General features: G+C 43.9%; 1 protein-coding gene across 3 annotated transcripts in view; it reads left to right on the forward strand.

Annotated features, from left to right (window-relative positions):
• The window catches only part of AK1 (adenylate kinase 1), a 190,756-nt gene that overhangs the window by 49,095 nt on the left and 115,290 nt on the right, over positions 1–26,371 (forward strand). For all 3 annotated transcript variants that reach the window (XM_068248544.1, XM_068248543.1, XM_068248545.1), the window contains exons 2-5: positions 15,041–15,218; positions 16,201–16,365; positions 17,769–17,941; positions 25,402–25,515. In XM_068248544.1, coding sequence (XP_068104645.1) covers positions 15,059–15,218; positions 16,201–16,365; positions 17,769–17,941; positions 25,402–25,515 — 612 coding nt within the window. In that variant the 5' untranslated portion in view covers positions 15,041–15,058. The remainder of the gene's footprint in view (positions 1–15,040; positions 15,219–16,200; positions 16,366–17,768; positions 17,942–25,401; positions 25,516–26,371) is intronic.

Below are 26,371 nucleotides of genomic sequence, written 5' to 3' on the forward strand. Positions count from 1 at the left end.
TCTTCTGTGGTGTCTTTTCAAGCCCAAGCCTGCCCCCTCCTGGCTCTGCTTTCCTGCTATGTATCCTGCTCAAAATCGGAAAAAAGTGAGTTGAATTAGGACCCTTGTGTCCTTGGGCTTAAAAATCACTGCAGCCATAAAAGATGTTTACTCCTTGTAAGGAAAGCAATGACATTCTTGGACAGTGTAGTAAAAGGCAGAGATGTCACCTTGCCAACAAAGGTTCGTATAGTCAAAGGCATGGTTTTTCCAGTAGTAATGAATGCTTGTGAGAGTTGGGCCATAAGGAAGGCTGAGCGCTGAAGAATTGACGCCTTCAAACGGAGGTGCTAGAGAAGACTTCTGCGAGTCCCTTGGATGGCAAGAAGATCCAATTAGTCAATCCTGAAGGTTCATTAATCCTGAAGGTTCATTTGAAGGAGCAATGCTGAAGCTGAAATACTTTGGACATATAGGGCTCGATTCACAAAGCGGTGCTAACCCAGTTAGAGACTTTAGGCGTGATAACCATTGCACCATGCTGGTGAAAAGCCAGTTTAGGCATGATAAGTTTAGGCATGATAAGTTTAGGTGTGATAAGTTTAGGCATGCTAAGTTTAGATAAGTTTAGATCGCTTGCAAAGTCCCGCACGCAAAGCAGCGCCATTAAACTTTATACGAAGTGCACCAGTCTTTGCTAGCGTAAAACTTTTGATCAGCTGTGCACTGCGGTGCTAACGCAGTTGGCGCTTAAACTTATCATGCCTAAACTTATCACACCTAAACTTATCATGCCTAAACTTATCACACCTAAACTTATCACACCTAAACTTATCATGCCTAAACTGAGTTTAGGCATGATAAAGGGCTTTTCACCAGGGTGCTAACTGTTAGCACCGCTTTGTGAATCAGGCTCATAATGAGAAGGCAGGATTTATTGGAGAAGACCCTGATGCTGGGAAAGATTGAGGGCAAAAGGAGGAAGGGATGGCAGAGAATGAGATGGCTAGATAGTATCATGGAAGTAACAACCATGAACTTGGAAAAACTTTAAGAGGAAGTAGAGGATAGTAGGGCGTGCTGTGGTCCATGGGGTCACAAAGGGTCAGACTCAACTGAATAGGGACTAAACAACAACAAAATGAATGCTGAAGACCACAGATGTCAAACACAAGGCCCTTGGGACAAATTCGGCCCTCCTTGCCATTTTATATGGCCCTCAAGAGCTTCAAATGTTCATCATTGTAAGCAGTAAATGAACAACAGCACACTGCCCTCACATCAATAGGAGCACACCGGGGGAAGTTTTTTTGGTGGAAACGTCAGTTTTATCAGAGGTGCAGCAATAACCCACAGGAACCCCTCCCCCCATATTGAAATTAGCATGCCGTCCCCTCCTGGGATCCAACCCCCCACCCTTTTCCCCAGTGGATGGTGAAACACACACTTCCTCACCTACCCCTGAGACACCATCTCCCCTTATAGCAGAGCAGCACAGCGGAGCAGTGTAATATTTACCTACTCTACTATTGTGTTGTGTCTCTTCTGTTCTTCCTGGAAGTTGCACGCTCTGTGCTTCCATACCTTCTTCTGATTACACTACATACCTAAGCCTCAGGAGCCAGAGGTATGCAGCATAGAGTGTGTGGCTGTCAGGAAGATAAGAGGAGACCTGAAGCAGCACTGGAGCAGGAAAATATTAAACTGCGCCACTGTGCTACTCTGTACAAAAGGCAGTGTTTTAGCTACACCGCTTAGTTTTAGACTGAGAAAATAAATGTGAAATCTTATTCAAAAATTTGGCGTGCAACTTAGACCATGCTTTAGATTTTGGCCCCTTACGTGAATGAGTATGACACCCCTGCTGCAGACAATACATATGTTTGTGTATTGCCTCTTAGTGGGGGACCCCGGATGATTGGTGTGACTCCCTGTGAGTTGCTGTAATTGGCGACCCTCAGACTCTTGCCTTTGTGCTGTAAATTGGGGCCGTATTACAAACGGTTAGACCTCTCTGTGGTTATGTAGCTGATCCATCCTTTTGTTTGATGTTCTAACAGGTAATTGTTCAGATGGGAATGACATATCCGTGCAACCTCGTGTACAATAGCTTTTTCGTTTCCATAGTTTATTTCTGAGAAAGTGCTAGTATTTGTCAAACAGAAGTACATCGTGTTCTTGAATCACTCTTTTTCACCTGATGCTAACCCAACATGTATACCGTAATCAGTGAATATTTACCAGCAAATATAATTGCTCAACAATGTATTAAAGGAAGCACAAGGTGAACATAAACTAATGAGATAAACAATTGTATCTTTCCTCCTACTCCTAAAAATGACTTTTTTTTTTAGATATCCCATGATTTTATTTTTAAATCTTCTTTTTTAAGTTTTTACTGTTTCATTGTCTCTGCTCATTGACTCATGCATTGAAGTAGGACAGAGCTAAAATCTATGAACTGTTGACTCTTTTTATCGCTTTCCTGCTCTCAGAAGCCATTTTCTGCAGGAAAGTGTTTTATGGCCGTAATTCCTTATCAGTGAGGGCTACACTATAGGCTGACCCGGTACTGATCCAGACAGAAACTGTCACTTGCATTCCTGATTTTTAACTCTTTCAGGCAGAGAAAGAAAAAAAGGAACATTTTATAGGGCTTGATTCAGAAAAGGGTGCTAAGTGTTAGCATGCCAGTGAAAAGCCACTTTGCATGTGCTAACATGCTTTGCACGTGCTAACTAGGGTGCTAAGTAGTTAGCACATGCAAACTACTTAGCACCGTAGTTTGCACAAGTAAACTACTTAGCACCGTAGTTAGCACATGTAAACTACTTAGCACCCTAGTTTTTTTTTAAAAAAATCGGTGTTTATTCAACAAAGAAAAGGAACATATGACAGAATATGCAGTGTAGCAGTGCTAACTTTTCCAATAGTCTGTAAAACAGTCTGACATCAATTATTAAATCCAACAAAGTATATAGCTTCAGCATCAATGATCACTGTGGAAGATGAGAGGTATTGTTAACAATTAACGATTGGTGTCAGCACGCAGAGAGAATCTGATTATTGGTGATCTGCAGTATCACCAAGAATGCAGATATATACCTGATTATTGATGATCTGATATATTTCTAACCACTGGACACCTAAGGATAATTGAGTGTTTTGTGTAACAGTAATACTTTGAGTAATGTACCTGCTGAGCAGGTGGTATACAATATAGAGACACAGCTCTGGGAGAACAGGAACCTTCCAGCAGCCTGAGGCTCTCCGGGGGGAGGAGTCAGGCTGGAGACGGGAAGGACCTAGGAGTGAATGACACCTAAGATGGATGTCACTATCTGATCTGGAGACTATCTCTTTAAGGGGAGAGATAGCTCTCGAGGTCGGGCACGCCGGGTCGGCAACACACTGACAGATAAAGTACAAAGACAGAAGGCTGATTCGGTATCCAAGTCAAGCAGGGTCTGGCAACGGACTATCAGATATACGAGGTACCGAATCAGAAGACAGAGGAGTAGTCAGAAAAGCTATAAGTCATAACATATATCAAACAATGCCTATTCTGGGTGCGAGGTCATAGGTCTCAGCACCCCGGAACTAGTCTGAAGAATACACAGATGATAATACAGTATTCCCTAGACTGGGTGCGAGGTCCGTAGTCTCAGCAACCTGGAACTAGTCTGAAGTATAACACAGATGATAACACAGTTCCCTAAGCTGGGTGTGAGGTCCTTGGTCTCTACACCCTGGAACTAGTCTGAAGTATAACACAGATGATAACACAGTTCCCTAAGCTGGGTGTGAGGTCCTTGGTCTCTACACCCTGGAACTAGCTTAAGCATAAACAGAATACAATTCAAATAATCTGGCTAAGTGTGTATTCCCAGGTCCACCTGGTTCAAACACACTGAGGATCTGACTAGGTCTGAGTGCTTCCACGTAGTGATCGCAACAGACAACTTGCAAGTGACCAGCAGGAACCAGCAGGAACTATATATGGAGTAGTGCTCTCCAGCACCACCCCCAATTGCTCAACCAATAGTATCCCGCTCAGGAGTCAGCTGATCAGCGTGGTCAGCTGACTCTTCCTGCTTAGTATAAGAATTCTGCCTCTCGCGTGTATTCCTAAGTCTATGTGTACCAACAGACTCAGCCACACCAGACACACGCTGCTGCGTGCAAACCGCCGCGCTGGACGCGGAACCAGCCGCCCCACTGTTGTTGCATGCGCCGGCTTTTCCGCGTTCTGCCCTGCTACCAAACACACGCTTCCGCGTGCAAACCGCCGCACTGGACGCGGAATCAGCCGCCTGCTCAGTAGCACATGTGGCGGCTTTTCCGCGATCTCTCACAGGTGCTAAGTAGTAGTTTGCATGTGCTAACTACGGTGCTAAGTAGTTTGCATGTACTAACTACAGTGCTAAGTTTGCATGTGCTAACTACAGTGCTAAGTAGTTTGTATGTGCTAACTTCTTAGCACTCTAGTTAGCACACCCAAAGCCTTTAGGCGTACTAACTGGGTTAGCACCGTTTACTGAATCGAGCCCATAGTTATTTGTGTGCTTGGTTGGCACTGTACATACACATGTCTATCTCATCATGTCACATTTCAATTTGTGCATCCTTTAGCCACTTCCTGCCAGCCCATTGGCGTTGGGAAGTGGACACACGCGTGCAAGTATGTGTGCGCATGTGTACTTGCACAGCCTCCCCCCGCGGCTCCCGTGGGTGTACTTCGGCTGCACTGCAAAACCGATCGTTTTAAAATGTATGTTTTGCACTGAAAAGTGCAAAAACAGGATGTTTTAAAACGTCTGTTTTGCAGCAACTAGTTAAAGGCCACATATTGGGGGATATTGGGTGTTGCTTGTTAGTCTGCTGCAGAATTCAGATCCAATGTGTTAATCAGATAGTTGATGAAATGGCTAATGAATGTTGTCCTGCAGTCTCTATATGTATATACAAGCTGTGTGTCTACACATGGTTGAAGCATATTATTATGACCACCACTTATGTCTGTTGCTTGGGATGTACAGCCAATGAACAAATGGGTAAATAAGGTGGGATGTCAGTAACTAGATAATATAGCAGCCGCTGTATATAGCAATCTTCAGGACAAGGGCTTTAACATTTCAGAAGTGGCGGAGTTTATGAACTGCTCACAGGCTGCTGTGGGAAAAGTGTACAGTGAGTGGATGAATGGAACCTTTTTGATGACCCAATGTGAAAATAAGAAATGCTGTATATACTCGCATATAAGCCGACCCGGGTATAAGCTGAGGTACCCACTTTCCCCTCAGAAACCAGGAAAAGTGATTGACTCTCGTATAACCCCCCTGCCCACTATAGCCCTCTCCACAGTAGCCTGATGTGCCCCCAGTGCAACTCAGCCCCTCTCCCCATAGCCATATGTGCCCCAAGGATGATACAGCTGTGTTCCCAATCATTGCACCACAGGCACGTTGCTTGCGCTCCAATCCACAAGCCAGGGGACACAGGTAGTCCTGAGCAGTGCACTCTGCACACTATGTTGCAGGGGATGGGAGCACAGACACAGCAGGGAACCAGGCAAGAGCAGGATTACTAGTGCACAATCCTTACACACCTCAGCCAGTAACAAAACCTGCTTCACCATCCGTTCTGCTCCACTGACCCGCATATAAGCTGAGGGGGTAACTTTTCAGCATATTTTTGGTGCTGAAAAATTAGGCTTATATGCCATTATATACAATATATCAATACAACGCATTATTCTGTAGAAAAATACATATATTTCCATAGATCTGTATATGAGTCCTGAAAGAGGGACAAATAAGAAAACAAGAAGGACAGTGTCACGGGAAAGCCGTGAGAAACGAGAACGCAATCAGTTTATTGCGCCGATTGCCATTGATTGTAGTCGGGCAAGCAATCAGAGACTGACATTCCTGGTTTTTAAAAAAGGCAGTCCCCCCCCCTTTACCAGCTGGCAGGCAACCTGGCCCTGTGACTTGCTAATTAAGCCAGAGGTGTAACACTCAGATGTTAATTAACAAACCAGGAGTCTTTTCAGAGCCAAGGAAGCTAATCCCAGCAGGGGGCTATTCAAAACCTGCTTTCACTCCAGACTATCCGGCACCGATCACGGGCCATCTGAATGCATATGAGGTATGGTTTCTTGTCGATTATATGGCAACCATACATCGCACAGCTATGGAATTCATATAGTCTTATTCGGTAAGATCTGGCCATCGTGCTGATATGAAATTCGTTGTGATAGCCCGTCCGGTTATTGAGGTATGACCCGTCTCAAGAACTGGGTCCGCTGCACTAGCCATGTCTGATGTCATATTAATCTGTATTTTCCGACAAGTATGAATCTGTTATCCCCCTAAATATGACGTGTACCGTTTGTGAGTTACGGCAGTTTATAAGTTTAAAACCTAAAATCTCTCAGAGGAAATGAACTGTCATTGGTTGGTAATTCAGAGGGGGCCGGCACTGCCACACCCCCAAACCAGCTTCATCAAAAGAATCTGCGAGGGGCTCTTCCCTCAGTCCTCCACATTCCATCTGTATGAGAACGGTCTGCTGCCAGCCACCGGACACATGGTTGGCGGCCATCTTGCTGAACTTTGAATTTTGCTCTGAAACAAAGAACTTTGCGGAACTTGAAACCATTTTGCTTGGATTTTAAATTGAGCTGAAACAAAGGATTTTACCAAGGACTTTATGATTCTTCCCACAAAAGGACATTTTTCTATGAAACTAAGTATTTTTTCCCTTTTCTTTTCATACTGCGCTATTATTGTCTCAATAATTGTTGATTTTAATAATTGTCTGTATATATTAATTATTTATATTGCCAGTGAATAAAAGACTTTATCAAAGTCATTCACTGTTCCGCTACCCTGCTTCTCAGCCGCACAAACTGAACCAGACTTCTGGAGAGACGCTACTGTTGTATTGCTGTTACCTAGACAGGATACAGCGTGTTTTAACCGTTTTTATTTGCAGGACTAGTCAGTCAGTCGGGTCCACTGGCCCATACCAGTGGTGGTGGCAGATACCCTGAAATAGTGTGTAAGTTGTAATTACCGTACCTCACAGGCTCCCTTCTGGTCGGGCGGCTGCCCAAATTTCCATCTGTTTCTGCACAAAGATCGCGACCAAAGCTTGCATGGTCTGTGTGCTGAAACCGATTGTAAGACAATTTGCGGTCTGACCACTAGGGCTCCTGTGACAGACAGGGTTCCCAAAGAGGGACAGTCCCTCCAGAACAGGGGCGCCGCGAGGCATAAAGCGAACCAAGCGGCCGCTTGGGGCCTCAAGATCGTAGGGGCCTCGGCGGCTCAGTGACGTCGGCGTGACGTCACTGTTTTCCCGCAGCCCCGCGGGGCTGGCAGAGCAGAGTAGGGCAGGGCTACGGGAAGATGGCCGCCGCCGAAGCCCTGCTCTGGACACTATTTATGCCTCCAGTACAGGGCTTCGGGTGGCCATCTTCCCGTAGCCCTGATTCTATCAGCGCGGGAGATTGGAGGAGGGATGGGAGCTCCGTGGGAACTGCGCGCCTGAGGAGCCGGCCAGGAGAGGAGACGGGGAGAGAAGACTTCTGCCAGTGCCAGGTGAGTAAATTCTTTTCTTTTTGCAGCTCTGAAAATGTGCCCTAATTGCGTTTGATATCTGCTGAACTGTTCCCTAATTGTGTTTGATTTCTGCTGAACTGTGCCCTAATTGTGTTTGATTTCTGCTGAACTGTGCCCTAATTGTGTTTGATTTCTGCTGAACTGTGCCCTAATTGTGTTTGATTTCTGCTGAACTGTGCCCTAATTGTGTTTGATTTCTGCTGAACTGTGCCCTAATTGCGTTTGATTTCTGCTGAACTGTGCCCTAATTGCGTTTGATTTCTGCTGAACTGTTCCCTAATTGTGTTTGATTTCTGCTGAAAATGTGCCCTAATTGCGTTTGATATCTGCTGAAAATGTGCCCTAATTGCGTTTGATTTCTGCTGAACTGTGCCCTAATTGCGTTTGATTTCTGCTGAACTGTGCCCTAATTGCATTTGATTTCTGCTGAAAATGTGCCCTAATTGCGTTTGATTTCTGCTGAAAATGTGCCCTAATTGCGTTTGATTTCTGCTGAAAATGTGCCCAAATTGCGTTTGATTTCTGCTGAAATGTGGCCCTAATTGCGTTTGATTTCTGCTGAAAATGTGCCCAAATTGCGTTTGATTTCTGCTGAAAATGTGCCCAAATTGCGTTTGATTTCTGCTGAAATGTGGCCCAAATTGCGTTTGATTTCTGCTGAAAATGTGCCCAAATTGCGTTTGATTTCTGCTGAAAATGTGCCCTAATTTCGTTTGATTTCTGCTGAAAATGTGCCCAAATTGCGTTTGATTTTTGCTGAAATGTGGCCCTAATTGCGTTTGATTTCTGCTGAAAATGTGCCCTAATTTCGTTTGATTTCTGCTGAAAATGTGCCCAAATTGCGTTTGATTTCTGCTGAAATGTGGCCCTAATTGCGTTTGATTTCTGCTGAAAATGTGCCATAATTGCGTTTGATTTCTGCTGAAATGTGGCCCAAATTGCGTTTGATTTCTGCTGAAATGTGGCCCAAATTGCGTTTGATTTCTGCTGAAATGTGGCCCAAATTCTGTTTGTTTTCTGTTGAAATGTTGCACAAATTGGTTTTCTGCTGAAATGTTGCACAAATTGCGTTTTTATTTTCTGGTGTCTGTGGTAACTGTTGCTGCATTTATTATTTAATGGTCATAGTTGGCTATATTTGCTGTGCTACGGTTAAGCTCCGCCCATACAATGTCATGGCCAAATCCATCTTTCAGCGCGGCGCGCGCCTCAATCACCCCCCACATCCATTTTCCCCGCAAACAGCCCCGCCCCAATCCGCCCTCCAGCTCCACCCACATGTCATGGCCACGCCCACTTATGCGGGATAGCCACACCCATTTTTCGCCTAGGGCCACTTCCTACAGTCCGCTTGGGGCCACAAAAACCTTAGCTGCACCCCTGCTCCAGAAGAGGGACAGTTGGGAGTTATGTGCATTGTTCCAGATACCTCTCTATCTAGCACCTTATTAATTCCCACAGGGTCTGGCTGCCATACATACAGCCAGATATAGATATTAGCATTTGTCATAATAATGTAATTATGCAGATTAGTTTTGTAGCCACTACAGGGAGCATTTATGTATCACAGTGATGGCTCTGCCTCCCTGTTTGAGGGAATATATCATCCGCTGAAGTCATACATTGTTTTCAGTGAGTCAGACCTGACACATAGGGCCTGACTTACTAAAGCCGCACTGAGCAACAGTCCTTGTCAAGCTACTGCAATGCAGGCAAAATCCCATTCATAACATTTGTAAGTGCTAGTGTGAGTTCCCCTGTATAAAAGTCTGGGCACATGAGCCATTTATTACTTATTCACCAGCTATACCTGCAAGACAGCTGAAAAGACTGCAGAGTGGATGCTTTATTGACATACCAGACCAAATAATACACGCATTGCAAAAATAAGCGGCATTCCCCTTTAAAATAAAAAGTGCTACACTTAGGTGCATTAGCAAGTTATCCCGGTGATGAATATAATCTTATTATCATATCCACTCCCGATATACAGTGGGAAGCGAAAGTTTGGGCAACCTTGTTAATCGTCATGATTTTCTTGTATAAATCGTTGGTTGTTACGATAAAAAATGACAGTTAAATATACAGTATCATATAGGAGACAGAAACAGTGATATTTAAGAAGTGAAATAAAGTTTATTGGATTTACAGAAAGTGTGCAATAATTATTTAAACAAAATTAGGCAGGTGCATAAATTTGGGCACCACAAAAAAGAAATGAAATCAATATTTAGTAGATCCTTCTTTTGCAGAAATTACAGCCTCTAAATGCTTCCTGTAGGTTCCAATGAGAGTCTGGATTCAGTTTAAAGGTATTTTGGATCATTCCTCTTTACAAAACATCTCTAGTTCATTCTGGTTTGATCAAGAAGTTTTGAATCAGGATGATACCATTTATTGGCTAACTTAGAGATGGATAAACAGTGAGCTTTCGACTTATAAAAAGCCTTCGTCGGACTGGTTCCTGACCAAAACTGAAAAACACAGCTTATATACACTGACATACAGAGGAGAAACATTCTTTAGCAAACATAAATGTAATTAGATGCGTTAAATAAATAAATGGTATCATCCTGATTCAAAACTTCTTGCTTTTACTCATGGCTAACACGGTACAACACTCTACTGATTCTGGTTTGATGGCTTCTGAGCATGGACAGCTCTCTTTAACTCACACCACAGATTTTCAATTATATTCAGGTCTGGGGACTGAGATGGCCATTCCAGAATGTTGTACTTGTTCCTCTGCATGAATGCCTTAGTGGATTTTCAGCAGTGTTTAGGGTCGCTGCCTTGTTTAAAGAGACTCTGAAGCGAGAATAAATCTCGCTTCAGAGCTCATAGTTAGCAGGGGCATGTGTGCCCCTGCTAAACCGCCGCTATCGCGCCGCTAAACGGGGGTCCCTTCACCCCCAAACCCCCCACTGCAACACTTGGTCGCAGACTTGGTCGCTCCTGGAGGCAGGGCTAACGGCTGCAGCCCTGCCTCCAGTCGCATCTATCAGCGGCGCATCGCCGCCTCTCTCCTGCCCCCCTCAGTGAAGGAAGACTGAGAGGGGCGGGGGAGAGGCGGAGATGCACGCTGACAGAGGCGCGTGGGGCAGGGCTGCGGCGGTTAGCCCTGCCCCAACCAGGAAGCGCTCCCCCGCTGCACCGAGGGGGATTTGGGGGTGAAGGGACCCCCGTTAAGCCGCGGGATAGCGGCGTTTTAGCAGGGGCACACATGCCCCTGCTATCTAAGAGGTCTGAAGCGAGATTTATTCTCGCTTCAGACTCTCTTTAAAGATCCAGCCCCGGCGCAGCTTCAGCTTTGTCACTGATTCCTGGACATTGGTCTCCAGAATCTGCTGATACGGAGTGGAATCCATGCGTCCCTCAACTTTGACAAGATTCCCAGTCCCTGCACTGGCCACACAGCCCTACAGCGTGATGGAACCACCACCCTATTTTACTGTAGGTCGCAGGTTTTTTTCTTGGAATGCTGTGTTATTTTTCCTCCATGCATAACACCCCTTGTCATGCCCAAATAACTACATTTTAATTTCATCAGTCCACAGCATCTTATTCCAAAATGAAGCTGGCTTGTCCAAATGTGCTTTAGCATACCTCAAGTGGCTCTGTTTGTGCTTTGGAAGGAGAAAAGGCTTCCTCCATCTGCAGCAAGATGATGTTGTAGGTCTTTGGTGCTGGTCTGTGGGTTGACTGACTGTTCTCACCATTCGACGCTTCTGTCTATCCGAGATTTTTCTTGGTCTGCCACTTCGAGCCTTACGTTGAACTGAGCTTGTGGTCTTCCATTTCCTTAATATGTTTCTAACTGTATAAACAGACAGCTGAAATCTCTGAGACAGCTTTCTGTATGCTTTGCCTAAACCATGATGGTGAACAATCTTTGTCTCCAGGTCATTTGAGAGTTATTTTGATACCCCCATGTTGCTACTCTTCAGAGAAAATTAAAAAAGGAGGGAAACTTACAATTGACGCACTTACGTACTCTTTCTCATAATTTGATTCACCTGTGTATGTAGATCAGGGGTCACTGAGCTTACCAATCCAATTTGAGTTCCAATAATTAGTTATAAAGGTTTTGGAATCAATAAAATTTATGCACCTGCCTAATTTTACTTAAACAATTATTATGCACTTTCTGTAAATCCAATAAACGTAATTTAACTTCTTAAATATCACTGTGTGTGTCTCCTATATGATATATTTAACTGACATTTTTTATTATGACAACCAACGATTTATACAGGAAAATCATGACGATTAACAAGGTTGCCCAAACTTTTGCATCCCACTGTACAAAGCTATGTGTCTGTATGTCTTTCTGTCCCAGACACGCACCCTTGGGGCCCACCCCACTCTGATTGGCGACAGCGCTGTGTCTGTCTGCCCCGCACATGTTCTGCCTTGCTCTGCTGTGATTGGCCACGGCAATGATTGGTTGGTGAGCGTGATTGGTTATGTGTTGGGGGATGGCGTGTGTGTGGTCGGATGGCGCGTGTTTGATCGTATATTTCTGCTGATTAAAGTAAATCTAAAGTCAAAATAAAAAAAAAATCAGTTTAACTTACCTGGGGCTTCTTGCAGCCCGCTGGAGTCATCCTGTGCCTGTGCTGTTCTTTGACTTGAAAGAAATGAATATGTAGTAATATCAAAATGTAAAAGGGAAGGTATACATAATATGGTAGTTAATATAAGTGTGTCACTGTGATAGATAGTGGTAGAATGAATAACCTGGGGGTCAGAGAGAGTTGTCCTGTTCTGAATTGCCCTGAACGGCGGCTGCGCTGCCCAGAGGTGGCGCTCCAGCCTGATAGAAGGCTGACAATCCCTGCAGTGATCACTAACAAGTGGCCAGCAACACTGCTTTATACTGTAACTATATGCACTTTATAGATAGGAATGTTAAATATTCAGGCTAGGTTCACAATGGTCAGCTGCATAGCGCAGGCGTTATAATGTGAGTGTGAACTGCATTGGAGACTGGACATAGACTTTACTACAAAGCCTGCAAGCAGCGAGTTAGAATAATGTGAACAGACCCATTATTATATGGGCAGTCGGAGCATGCCCAGTTGTCCCCGGACCGGAGGACTTTCCGGGGTTAGTTGCAAACAAACCAGGAGGCGGAGGAGGGTGGCGTGGGGTTGATAAGCCTGGAGGGGGGTGTAGGAAGCCCCAGGTATGTATATTTTTTTATTAATTCCCCAGGTCTCCTTGGGATTAGTTGTTTATTTTAACTATTTTTTCTTCCTCTGTGTACGAGACTTAATGAGGAACTTTAAAGGATACCGTAAGTGACATGTGACATGATGAGATGATGAGTATGTACAGTGCTTAGCACACAAATAACTATGCTGTGTTCCTTTTTTTCTTTCTCTGCCTGAAAGAGTTAAATATCAGGTATGTAAGTGGCTGACTCAGACAGGAAGTGACTACAGTGTGACCCTCACTGATAAGAAATTTCCCCTTTTACCTCTTTCTTGCTCTCAGAAGCCATTTTCTGCTAGGAAAGTGTTTTATAGTTGGAATTTCTTATCAGTAAGGGTCACACGGTAGTCACTTCCCGTCTGAGTCAGTCTGAGTCAGCCACTTACATACAGTACCTGATATTTAACTCTTTCAGGCAGAGAAAGAAAAAAAGAAACACAGCATAGATATTTGTGTGCTAGGTACTGTACATACACATGTCTATCTCATCATGTCACATGTCACTTAGGGTATCCTTTAACCCAGGTTTGAGCTTTATCCTAATTGGTAGCTGCTACCCTGTTTCCCATGATAAATCTTTTCCTTCTCCCAAATTGATCATCGGGGGGGGGGGGGGGGGGGCTGTATGGCTGATATTGTGGTGAAACCCCTCCCACAGTGTGATGTCAGGACCCTAATGGCCCTGACAGTGCCTATGTGTAAACTTCATTGCATTGTGGGAATAATGGCTCTTTCCAACTGCCAAGCAAGCAATATCTTCCTCTATGGAATGTTCCATTACTAAGAGTCCTATGCACCTGGCAGGACTAAAGATGTTACCAATTTCAGAATGCAAATTGGGGTGGGAAACGATTTTACGATGGCAAACACTGACTAAATAATCTATAAGGCCTTGTTCCCATCAGGGACGTTTCTGTGCGCTTTCCACAGCGCACTGCCCTGTGCGATCAGCAAGGTATTGATTTTTCCATGTAACTAAATGTAGCTGGTTCACATCTATGCGCCGCGCTGAGCAGCGTTACAAAAACGTAGTGTTGCATGCATTTCTGTGCGATGAGCTGTAAAACGCACAGCAATGCAAGTGAATGGGTCAGCTTTTTTAGCGCATAGAAGCGCATAGAAGCGCATGCGTTTTTTACCCCTAATTGGAGAAAAAAATACATTTATATACAAAAACAAAGTTTTATTGACAACTGCTGCTGCTACAGTAAGCAAAACGTGCTTTAAAGAAGCGCAGCACAACGCACAGAAACGCGCACTAAAGCGCGCACAAGTGCATACGGTTTTTACGACGCGCTTTAACGCGTTTTTCAGCGCAGCAGATGTGAACGAGGCCTAAGGGGTAGTTCACTAGTTCACATTTAAAGCGTATCGCAATCATGTTCACGTTTGCAATTTGGCTCACAAAATCTTGCGTTTTTGCCACGATTTGTGCTTGTGATTTCCGATAAACGAGAATCTCAATGCAATCGACCACAATGCTGCATGCAGCACGTTTGCAATTGATTCAAATCGCACTTGCTGCAGTGAGAATGTATCCATTAGCAGCAGCATTTTGCTGAACGCCGGCGATTCATTATGTTATAATCACTACAATTCCTCTTTAAGTCTTATTGCTTTGCATTGCTTTTATATGCTAAACTGCCAATCCTTTACATATGGGGATATTGAAATCTCCTTGAGATGAGTGGGCGGACCCTTCTGCCCCCTCATGTAACTCAGCGAGTTCTCAGCCTGCACATTGTGAATGGAAACTATCTTAAGATCCCAGCTGGTGCTGTGATAATGTGAGTTCTAGTGCTGCCGGGTGAAGTAGCAGCTGAAAGATCAGAAAGTCCATCCCCTCCTGGTTAAGGAAAGCAATATGGTGACCCCCAGTGCTGTGGTAGCACAAGAAGAGCTACGAGACATCCTGAGGGACTATAGTTATAAACTTGCCACAAATTGTAGGAAATGTATGTATTAGATTTTTGATCAGCATTATACATTTTAGTTCAGATTTGCTTCAATAGAACCAGTGGCAGGGACATGTCAATATTTTAAAACAGGGCTAAAATTAGTAATGAAAGCATATTGCATTTTTGATCAGAGCCTTATCATAAGACATTTTAACAACACTTAAATATAAGTACACACTTTCAGACTCAGACGCACGATGCACACTGCACACCTCACATGATTGTGTTTTGTAATATGTAACTATCTGTGCTCCACAGAGCCTACTTACTGGCCTCATGTACTATCGTCCAGAGGACCCCATCAATTACCTGGAGCTGTGTCTGCAAAGAGTACGAGACTTGGGAGGACCTGAAAAAGTGCAGTGGGACACATTTCTAAGTCGTACACTTCCTCCTATCAACGGAGGCCAGGGAAAGAAAAACACACACAAGTCCGGTGAGTAGCAACCAAAAGGTAGCATGGGCAGTAACCCTCCCCTTACCCATGAAAAATCTTCATACCCTTGAAATCGAAATGAAATGTCCGACGGTGATGTAATTTATTCTTCTCTGTTCTGGATGTCGGTGTATTGTGGAGGCTGCAGCATTGTAGCACACTGTGCCTTCTAGGAGGGGGGTGATGCTCATGTCATGCAGGCTCCTCTTTATTCTATTGAAGGGGCAACTTCTCTGTAGGTGAGGTTCAACGTAGGCAAGAGGCAGACTAGCCTCCAGGCCTTAGAGCTGGTGTGGGGAGGAGCCACGTGCCATGGGACATTGTAGTGTATTGTGGGAGGGGCAGGGCCAGGGGCTGCTTCCCTGCAATTCAGATCTGGAGGTAGGCAGGGGACCATGTACATACTCCAGTCCCTAAAGTTGGCGTGGGGAGGAGCCTCATGTGAAGGTTGGAGGAGGGGATCATGTGACCCACCAAAGTTGATGCCATATGTAAGTATGATCGATGGTTTGGGGACTGAGAAGCATTAAGCAACAAAACTTACCAGTGCTGGGGTGTAAACACTTCAAGTGGTCATGCCTGAGCTGGATGATATAATGGTTAAGGGCTCTGCCTTTGACACAGGAGACCAGGGTTCAAATCTCGGCTCTGCCTGTTCAGTAAGCCAGCACCTATTCAGTAGGAGACCTTAGGCAAGTCTTCCTAACACTGCTACTGCCTATAGAGCGCGTCCTAGTGGCTGCTGCTCTGGCGCTTTGAGTCCGCCAGGAGAAAAGCGCGATATAAATGTTATTTGTCTTGTCTTGTCTAATCCGTGAACACCAGCCTGTCTGCATCATTTGCAGAATGCCAGTGATGTGTTTATAAGCTGCATGATTGTGTTTCTGTTGTGACAGGTGTCAGTGTAAATGGAATAAATGTTCTCCGTCATCACATGGACTTTTTTTGTGAAAATCACATATCCGTCATTTCTTTTTTTCAGATGGTTCCCAACACATGCGGCGCTACGAGCGTCTCCCTCCCATCCCCATCCAGTCCCAGTTTTCTATCGACAGCGACTCAGACATGACTGAATCTTCAGGGCTCATTCAGGAATATGATGTCTTCGATCCCAATAAAGCCAGACCCAAAATCATCTTTGTCATTGGTGAGTTAAGCAGCTAACTTGAATGGATTCCTTGACTGGGAATGCTAACTGGGAAGGACAGTCTGCTGTAATTGCATAGTCAGTCTTTGTGCTTTGAAAATAGGAACCTGGGATCCCCATGGCACCATAGATGAAAGGCCATTTACTAGTCATTTTATTATGTATGAGAAAAACTGAAATCCTTCAGAAGCCAGTATTTATATATCTAACGTAAAATATACATATGCTGGTCTTAGCAAGTCAGCCATATAAGAGTTAATGGACACCTGACCCAAGGCAAAGCTAACTAAGGTAAGCACAGAGGTACAGCATATGCTGCATCCACATACCTCTGCGCTTGGTCCATTCCTCACCTCTTAGTCTTTTCCCTCGGTCCATGTAATCAATCCTTGAGTAATTAGACTTTTGGTTAAAGTCAAATTTCTAGACAGGAAGAGGCAGGCTTGTTAGGGTCAATGCACAGAGGTCTGTGGTTACAACATGAACATACCTCTGTGTTTACCTAAGGCAGCTTTTCCGCTGGTCAAGTGTCCTTTTAAGTCAGTTCACCTTATTGGTTCCTGCCTGTCGTATTGGCTAGTGTTCATTAAATGACTCATAGGTACCATCTCCAGCAACACAGACTTCTGGTCAGTAACCAGGCTGGAAAAGGGGAGGGGGTGCAGCAATGCAAATGAAGGAGGAGTGAAGCCTCTCCCTCTGCTCTCTCTGTTTCTCTGAAGGATTCTGCCAGAGAACACAGAAGCACAGCTTTCTCTTTCTTTTTTATCTGCACTTAGATTTACAGATTGCCCAGAAAGCTCATAATGAAACCAAACTCCTAGGAGTGTGTAAGGGGCTAAAATGGACCAAAAAGCCTTTCTAAAATACTATGCAAAACAAGTTTGCCTACAGAAGGTATTTGCGACTATTCAGATTGGAGTGAGCATATGAGGTCTCCCACAATGCATCACTGCTGAATATGCAAATCATCCCTTTGTTGTCCATGTAAGCTAAACACACCTCCAGTTGCTTGAGCAACCTGCCAAAAATAGCACAAACCTCCCCCCCCCATGTAGCAGAACCTACTTACCGATCCTCCAGGCGCCGTCATCTACACATCCTGTAGCTCCCAGTGGCTTTCCGATGTCCTCGCTGTATGGCTCCCAACCAGGAGCTGTGCATGGATGCTAGAAAACCGCTGGGAGCTGTAGGATGCGTAGAAGATGGCATCCAGAAGATGGGTAAGTAATTTAAGCCCTGCAAATCCTAATACGTTCTGTCACTGTTATCCCCCTCAAGCATGCCGGTTAGTTGAGACTTCCGGTTGCCTGAGTTCCAGATAACCAGGACTTTGCTGTACTTTACTTTGCACACCATCACTCCTCATTGTGCCGATATCTTTGTCTCCTTTGGTGTCACAGGTGGTCCAGGCAGTGGCAAAGGAACTCAGAGCACAAAGATGGCCACTCATTTTGGCTTTGTCTGCATATCTGTGGGGGAAATTCTGCGCAAACAGCTTATTCACCATGCGAGTAGCGACCGCAAGTGGGAACTAATAGCCCAGATCATTTCTAAAGGGGAACTCGCTCCACAGGTAGGTGTCTCCTTCATCTACACACAATCAGCAAATGACACAGGTGACGTATTGCATTGGCTGAAGCAGAACTTCAAGATGGGTGAAATGAGGAAATCAAATTATCTCATCAGTTATTGCAATTCATTTTTCAGTAACTTTTTTGCTTTCTTATAATCTGCTTCAGCAAATCAATAAAAAAACCCTGCCTTTTAGACTTCTAGACAGTAAAAGACCAAGTTTAAATGAACCCTTAAAAGGTATTACATATTTCTGTCATAGAAATGAGATTGTTAAGACTTTACTTTGGACATGCTGCAGTCCAGCGGCCATCTATTACATGTAATGGTTTTAATTTGATCCTGCAGTTGTTGCCTGAGAGGCTCTGCATTATCTGTACACACAGAACTACAGCTTGCATTGTTGCTGAAAAAGCATGGGTCTGAGGTTTGAGCCTTGAGTTACAGAGAAGAAAGTATTAAAAAAACTGTGCCATCCTTTACCCTCCTTGTTAAATTTAACTGGAGAGCCTGTGCTTTTGATTACACACTCTGAACTGAATATAGAGCCAGAATGGATGGGAGATTCATGGACACTTAGCATCAGCCGTATGATGGTAAACGTGAGCAGATTTGTAAGTAATTCGGCTGCGGTTGCCATAATATATTGCTTGGTAAGTAACATGTTATGCTCATATTGGTTTGTGATATCACTGCACAAACTGCATGAATTAAGGAGGGCAGTGTGGAAACAGCTTATGAATATTACAGTCATGAGAAAAAGAAAGCACTTCCTCTCTCAATTTTAAGGTTTTGCTTTTGAGGACAATCTGGTCTTCAGGTCTTAAAAACAATCTGGTCCTCCCCAGGTCTTAACATGAGAAAACTAGACCCTCTCATGAACAGCAAAATACTATATATTGCAACATATCATTATTTATTTAACAAAGACTAAGTTAAAATACAGAACCAGTGTACAAAAAATTAACTGCACCCTTTACAACTTCTGTAGAAATTATTATTATTATTATTGATTTATAAAGCGCCCACATATTCCGTGGTGCTGTACAAAGTAAGAAACAAACATAGGGTACAAAATAATACAGACAGTGGTATATGCCTATATACAAAATACAGAATTGGTACAAAATACAGAATTAGTAATTACAGTGACAAAAGTAGCATGATGAATAAAATGTGTAACAAATTCAATGACACAAAAGCGTGAGAGAGCCCTTCCCTTGCAAGCTTACAATCTAAAGGAAGGGGGGTGAACAAGAGGTGGGGTAGTATACAATAATCTTACCTAGAGGCAGTTTGATTTTAGGTTATGTACTAGTAAGCAGTGCAACTTTGCCAGAGTTCAAAGGGGGAATGGGCTAATGTAGAGCGTATGCTTATCGGATAAAGTGAGTTTTAATGGAGCGTTTGAAGACAGAAGTGTTGTGGCAGGGGATTCCAGAGGAGGGGTGAAGCACGTGTGAAATCTTTTATACATGATTGCAAGGAGTAGGGGGGGGGGGGGAGACACCGAGAGCCCACTATGGTGCAGTATTGTAAGGTTGAAATATTCAACAGTATAATAAGAAGTATACTCACAAAGGTGGGTTACCCTCCAGGCAACCACTGTATAGGCAGGTGGGGAGATTAGACCTGTCCCCACTCAGGGTTAAGGAGTCGCTCTCTGTAGATCGGAAAAAGGGGCCAAATCCCCTCCACCAGGGGTGGACAAAATATGCAAGCAAAATTACAGAGGCGCCAGAAGTATAAAAATAGATAAAAGAGCTTAAAAAATTGGGAGGTGGCCGGTGGATTCGCCTCCCCCAAAAACGAACACAAGCAAATGCTGATTTTTCAACACAAAAAAAAGTTTTAATCATATACTCCAATTAATTTGCAACGCGTTTTGCGGGTTCAACCCACTTCATCAGACTATGGACCGGAGTACAACACTTGTATGCAGGAACTGTCAGCTTAGCGCCTCTGAGGCGCTAAGCTGACAGTTCCTGCATACAAGTGCTGTACATACAGTTCCTGCATACAAGTGTTGCACATACAAGTGTTGTACTCCGGTCCATAGCCTGATGAAGTGGGTTGAACCCGCGAAACGCGTTGCAAATTAATTGGAGTATATGATTAAAACTTTTTTTGTGTTGAAAAATCAGCATTTGCTTGTGTTCGTTTTTGGGGGAGGCGAGTCCACCGGCCACCTCCCAATTTTTTAAGCTCTTTTATCTATTTTTATACTTCTGGCGCCTCTGTAATTTTGCTTGCATGATTGCAAGGAGGTCATTCAAGAGTAGGACAAAAGGTTGGTATCTGAGATTGTGGTTGGGTTGGTATCTGAGATTGCAGTTGGGTTGGTATCTGGAATTATGAGGATGAGTAGCAGCCAGGTTTGACTATTCAAATGCACTTGATTAATTGATGCTTAGCAAGTTTGATCATTTCTTTAAAGGTTACATCCAGGCAGGTAAAAAAAAAAACTAAATCCACTTACCTGGTGCTTCCTCCATCCCCTGGCAGCCATCCTGTGCCCTCGCCGCAGTTGTGGTGGCTCCCGGTATCCTCTGCTGCAGAAGCCGACCTCGAGGGGTCGGCTTCCTGGTTGGCTTTTTGGCCTGGATCAAAACCGAAGCCACGGATACCAATGTTTAAAATAGCAGCCGTCTTCACACACTAAACTGAACGCTGAGTCCAGATTTGCAGGTTTTTCATGGACACCGGATACACGGAGGGGTAGTGAAAGGCTACACAAAAACGGATCTCCCTCTACACAGAGAACTTTTGCACACAAAACAGAGGCAAAAACGGATTGCCTACCGCCTGCTCCTCCTCTCAACATCATCTCTTATAAAAACACACATGAAGAAAGGACATAAGTTTAAATGGACTGGAAACGTATGCTACAAAAGGACAACATTTTGAAAAACTGATCAGTTTTACATTAGTTTTTAGAAAAACTGATCCGTTTGAAACGGATCCGGTCTGCAACTGGACAAGTGTGAACCTAGCCTAAGTCTGTTCCATCGTTCCTGCGCCGCCCCCATTGGTAATTCAATTTTAATCCCTTATTTTCACCTCCTCTATAGTTACCTTGTTTAAAAAAAAAAAATTGGCAGCATAAAAAAATCATAAATAGTTACCTTAGGAACTTGGCTTTTTTAACCACTTAAGTCTATCTGGACGGATATAGCCATCCAGATAGACTGCCCTGCTGCGCTGGGCGCGCACGCGCTCCCACGCCTGCTCCCGCCACCTTCCCTTATCCCCAAGATCAATGAATGGAAACAACTTTCCCATTCATTTATCTAAGTCCCCGGCAGGAAAACCGATGGCCTCTTATCATAGGCCGCGGTATTTCTGCACAAAAAAAGTTTTTAGTCCTCCTAATGCTTCCTAGAAGCAAGAGCATTCGCTTCCAGGACTCTTTGACTGTGGCCATCTTGTGGCCAAATAGTAAAACTACACCCACATGCATTTTTTATTAAATAAACACATATTATTACATTTATAATTAACTGTTTACCTCCCACACCAAAAATTACCCAAATAAAATGTTTGATTTAAAAAAACAACAACAAATAGTTACCTAAGGGTCTGACATTTTTGAATATGCATGTCAAGAGAGTATATTACTATAATTTTTTAAATTATAAGCTTGTACATAGTGATGGACATCAATTGAAAAAATGCACCTTTATTTCCAAATAAAATATCGGCGCCATAAATTGTGATAGGGACTCAATTTAAATGGTATAATAACCGGGACAAATGGGCAAATAAAATATGTGGGTTTTAATTACGGTAGCATGTATTAATTTCAAACTATAATGGCCAAAAACTGGGAAAAAATGATTTTTTTCCATTTCTTTCTTAATCTTCCTGTTAAAATGGATTTAGAATAAAATAATTCTTAGCAAACTGTATCACCCAAAGAAAGCCTAATTGGCGGCGGAAAAAACAAGATAAAGATCATTTCAGTGTGATAAGTAGTGATAAAGTTATTGGCGAATGAATGGGAGGTGAAAGTTGCTCGGATGCATAAGGTGAAACAATACTGTAGGCTGAAGTGGTTAATATGTATGTCATTAGGTTATGTCACTATTACTTTTGCAAATTAGGGCTTGCAATTATTGATCTAGTATAAAGAAAAGCAAATGGAAAAAATACTCCTTTATTTCCAAATAAAATATTGTTGCGATACATTGTATTAGGGACACAATTTAAAAGTTTTAATAACCGAGATTAATGGGCAAATAAAACGTGTGGGTTGTATCTATAGTAGAACATTTTATTTCAAAACTATGGCTGAAAACTGAGACATAATGTTTTTTTCATTTTTTTATTATTCCCTTTAAAACACAGATTAAATAATTCTTAGCAAAAAGTACCACCAAAGAAGGAAAGGAAAAAAACGATGTATAGTTCAAGTCATAAGTGGCTATAATGTTATTGGCGCATGAATGGGAGGAGTGTGATGTGTGAAAATTGCTCTGTTTTTTAAGGGGAAATAACCTGTGGTGGGGATGTGATTAAACAAGGCTTTACATGGTTAAAAAAAAATGCTTGGTACAGCATAACCACTCCCATTTCTTTCCTAATGGTCAAAAAAGGTACATTATCAATCGAAACACCCACAAAGGAAGTATACGTTTTTACAATATGTTTAAAGGAGTGGTCCAAGGAAAATAAAAATTTAAAAATCCATTTACCTGGGGCTTCTTCCAGCCCCTGGCATCCGTCCTGTGCCCTCGCCGCAGCTCCGGTGGCTCCAGGTCCCTTCCGGTGGCGAAGCCAACCTCTAGAGGTCGGCTTCCACGTCGGCTCCCTCTGCGATCCAGCGTGCAGTTCACTGGTCGCGCTGACGTCATCTGGATTGTACAGCGCAGGCGCAGTAGTTCTGCGCCTGTGCTGTACAGTCTAAATTACATCAGCACGACTCTGAGAGCCGCTCGCACCGGCGCAGTAGGAATCCTGCGCCGAGGGGACCCAGGACCACCAGCGTGGAGTGAAGCTGCGGGGTGGGCACAGAACGGCAGGCAGGGACTGTAGGATTTTTTAATTTTTATTCTGCTTGGATGTGTCCTTTAAACGTACTGGAAACGTGTGGTACAAAAGCACAAAATTGTGAAAAATGGATCAGTTTTCAAAAACAGGGGTTCCGTTTAAATGGATCTGTTTTGATCCGCTGCAAGTGTGAACCGGCCCTTACTGAATGAATAGCAACACAACAGCTGTGGCCTTCCTAATCTGACGGTCTCTGTTAGTGCCATTTTGGAGTGGCCTTTTAATTGTGTGCAGAAGAATAAGGTATGCAATTTAACTTGGCACTAAACCTAGCAATCTGTAGAGCTGAACTGATGGGATTGCTTGTGTCTCATGAAAGGCAGAGTTACACTTGAGGCTTCCCTTTTATTTGTACAATACACTCAAGGGGCTCCCTCACACTTCAGATTGCCCATTAACCACCTGAGCCCTAATAAATTCTTCATGTCTACCAGACTTGCCTGTGAAGTGACTAATAATTAGCATTGCAGTGAAAGAGCCAGCACTCCCCCTGCAGGCATTAGGCCAGTAATACAGCAACTTAGGCGCTTGGTAACAGAATGAGCAGAAAGAAGCAGACAAGACAAAGAGCATTTATATTGTGCTTTTCTCCTGGTGGCAGGGCCGGGCCGAGGCATAGGCTGGAGAGGCTCCAGCCTCAGGGCGCAGTGTAGGAGGGGGCGCACAATTCATTCAGCTGTCATTCCTAATTGTGTTTGAAGCAGAAAGAAATAAGAAAAGGGGATACATGGCAGTGACTGCAAGCCAGATAACTAGATATTAAGGTGTTGGGGAGGTTGTGGGCCCTGTGGCGCCTCTTAGTCTAATAGCAATCAGTGTGTGATGGCTCGGGTGGCAGGGATGGAGGGGCGCACTTTGGTGTCTCAGCCTTGGGTGCTGGAGGACCTTGTCCCGCCTCTGCCTGGTGGACTCAAAGCACCAGAGCTGCAGCCATTAGGGTGCACTCAGTAGGCAGTAGCAGTGTTATTGAGTCTAGCCCAAGGACTCCTTATTGAATAGGAGTTGGCATACTGAACAGGCAGAGCTCTTACACTATCCAACCACAGAAGTAGACAAGACAAGACAAGACAAATAACATTTATATTGCGCTTTTCTCCTTGCGGACTCAAAGCGCCAGAGCAGAGCAGCAGCCACTAGGGCGCACTCTATTGGCAGTAGCAGTGTAAGGGAGACTTGCCAAAGGTCTCCTACTGAATTAGTGCTGGCTTACTGAACAGGCAGAGCCGAGATTCGAACCCTGGTCTCCTGTGTCAGAGGCAGAGCCCTTAACCATTACACCATCAGCCAGCTGCTTACACCATCAGCCAGCTGCTAGTAGGAAGAGTGATCATGGAATTGGGGATTAACTGTGACATAAGATGTCAGGACCAGCCTAAACAGATGTTTTGTTGATCTAGAAGCAGCCACCTCAGTTCCGACCTCTAGGGATTTTTGCGAACATTGCATCAGGTACTTTACATTTATTTGTAGAGACAGCTAAGAGGTTGCTGATAGCCCAATAGATGTTGAGTGTGTTAGTTTGCTGATTACTACTGGTGATTACTCCAGACTTGCAATGCTTCCTGCTATGTGCTTCACTTTACACATGCAGGAGGAATGGTGTTACTGGGCCATTTCTGTACAATCCTTTACAGGATTTCAGTACAGGTTTCATGGTGGGAAAAAACTGCTGGGAACTGGGAAAAACACTTACAACCTCCTTTACAGCTAACTGCAAACTAACATTGAAAAAAATATAATTTTAACTAACATTAGAAGAAAGGACAACTGAAGTGAGAGGGATGTGGAGGCTTCCATATTTGTTTTATTTTAAACCATGCCTGGCTGTGCTGCTGATCCTCTGCCTCTGACACTTTTACTCATAGACCCTGAACAAGCATGCAGATCAGATGTTTGACTGAAGTTTCTCTGCATTTGTCGGATGCTTGTTTCAGGTGTGGCATTCAGACACTACTGAGATTTGGATATTGGAGTTTCCTTTTCTTCACCAAGTTAAAGTGGACCTGAGCTCTTGCACAGGACAGAAAGAAAACAGAGAGAAATACACCCTGTATGTATTTAGGGAGTTTAGCCTGTCTAATTCCCCCTCATCTGTGACTAACTACAAGTGTAATTTGATATCTCAGCTATGTCAGATCAGGAATCTCAGCAGTCCATGGCAGAGCAGCTAATTTGTAAACACAGGATGTTAATCCTATGTCTGCTTCCATGAAAGCAGGAAGTAGACACACTACAGATTTACTGCAGGATTTGTATCAGCTGTAACAAATAAATATTTTTCTTTAAAGGTTATCATGCTGTTGCTTATCTTTTAGAGCAAAGAGGAAGTTCTGAGTTCAGTTCCCCCTTAACTAAAAACCCACCCATGCTGGTATAGCAGTCACATTTTCTGTTGTGTGGTATTTTCTTCAGGAAACGACCATTGAAGAGCTGAAACAGCAGTTCATCAATCAGCAGGACGCCCCTGGATTTGTGGTCGATGGCTTCCCCAGGGACATCGGACAAGCCTTCACGTTTGAAGAACAGGTACAATCGGATTAACACCGTAATATCCGGCCCTTTGTTGAATGACAGCCTCTCTTGACAAGCCTTGTGTCAGGATCTGTTTGATTAAAATCGTTTTTCTCTGTTAGCAGCAGTGCTGAACGTTCTCAGCCGTGAGACTTGGCTGCTGCAGACAGCCTCAGGTCCTTGAGGGTGCAGCAGGAATCATCAGTATGGTTCTTGGTCATGTGATCATCCAATCATGGTGATTACAGGGGCAGTGTTTTATGGAAAAAGACTTTCCACGCTGCCTGTGCTCCTGTTGTGCGTTTCTCCTCTTCTAATGCATTGAGAAAAAAAGCATGAGGCCAGAAACACACTAGGAGCGATTTCTAAGCGCTAGTGATTTGAAAAAGCTCTTGCTAATGCAATGCTATGGGGGATTTTTATAAAATCACATCGCTCTAGTGGGATCACACCCATGGCATTACAATAGCAAGAACTTTCAAATCGCAAAGCGCTCAGAAAATCGCTCCTAGTGGGTTTCTGGCCTAAAGCCTGCTTTACTGAGATGTTTCCACATATCCATGAGGAATGCCAGTGAAGACACCATAAGTCATTAAGCATTTTTTTCTGAAAGGCGTATGAGCAAACCCCATCTGCATCAAAGCAGGATCATCCACCAGACATCGTAGGCAGGTGCCTGAGGCCCAGTGGGTGTCAAGGGGCCCACCTGTCACATTCTCTGACCTCTGCTCACTTCAGCTTACTGAAAGGACCATATGGGGGGTGCCAAATCTCCTACCTTGCCTAGGGACCCATTGCATCTTAATCCATCTCTGATCTGTATGCTTGTTTCAGCTCAGTTACAGTGGGATGTGAAAGTTTGGGCAACCTT

This window comes from Hyperolius riggenbachi, chromosome 8 (genome assembly GCF_040937935.1).
Source record: "Hyperolius riggenbachi isolate aHypRig1 chromosome 8, aHypRig1.pri, whole genome shotgun sequence".
Taxonomy (NCBI): Eukaryota; Metazoa; Chordata; class Amphibia; order Anura; family Hyperoliidae; genus Hyperolius; species Hyperolius riggenbachi.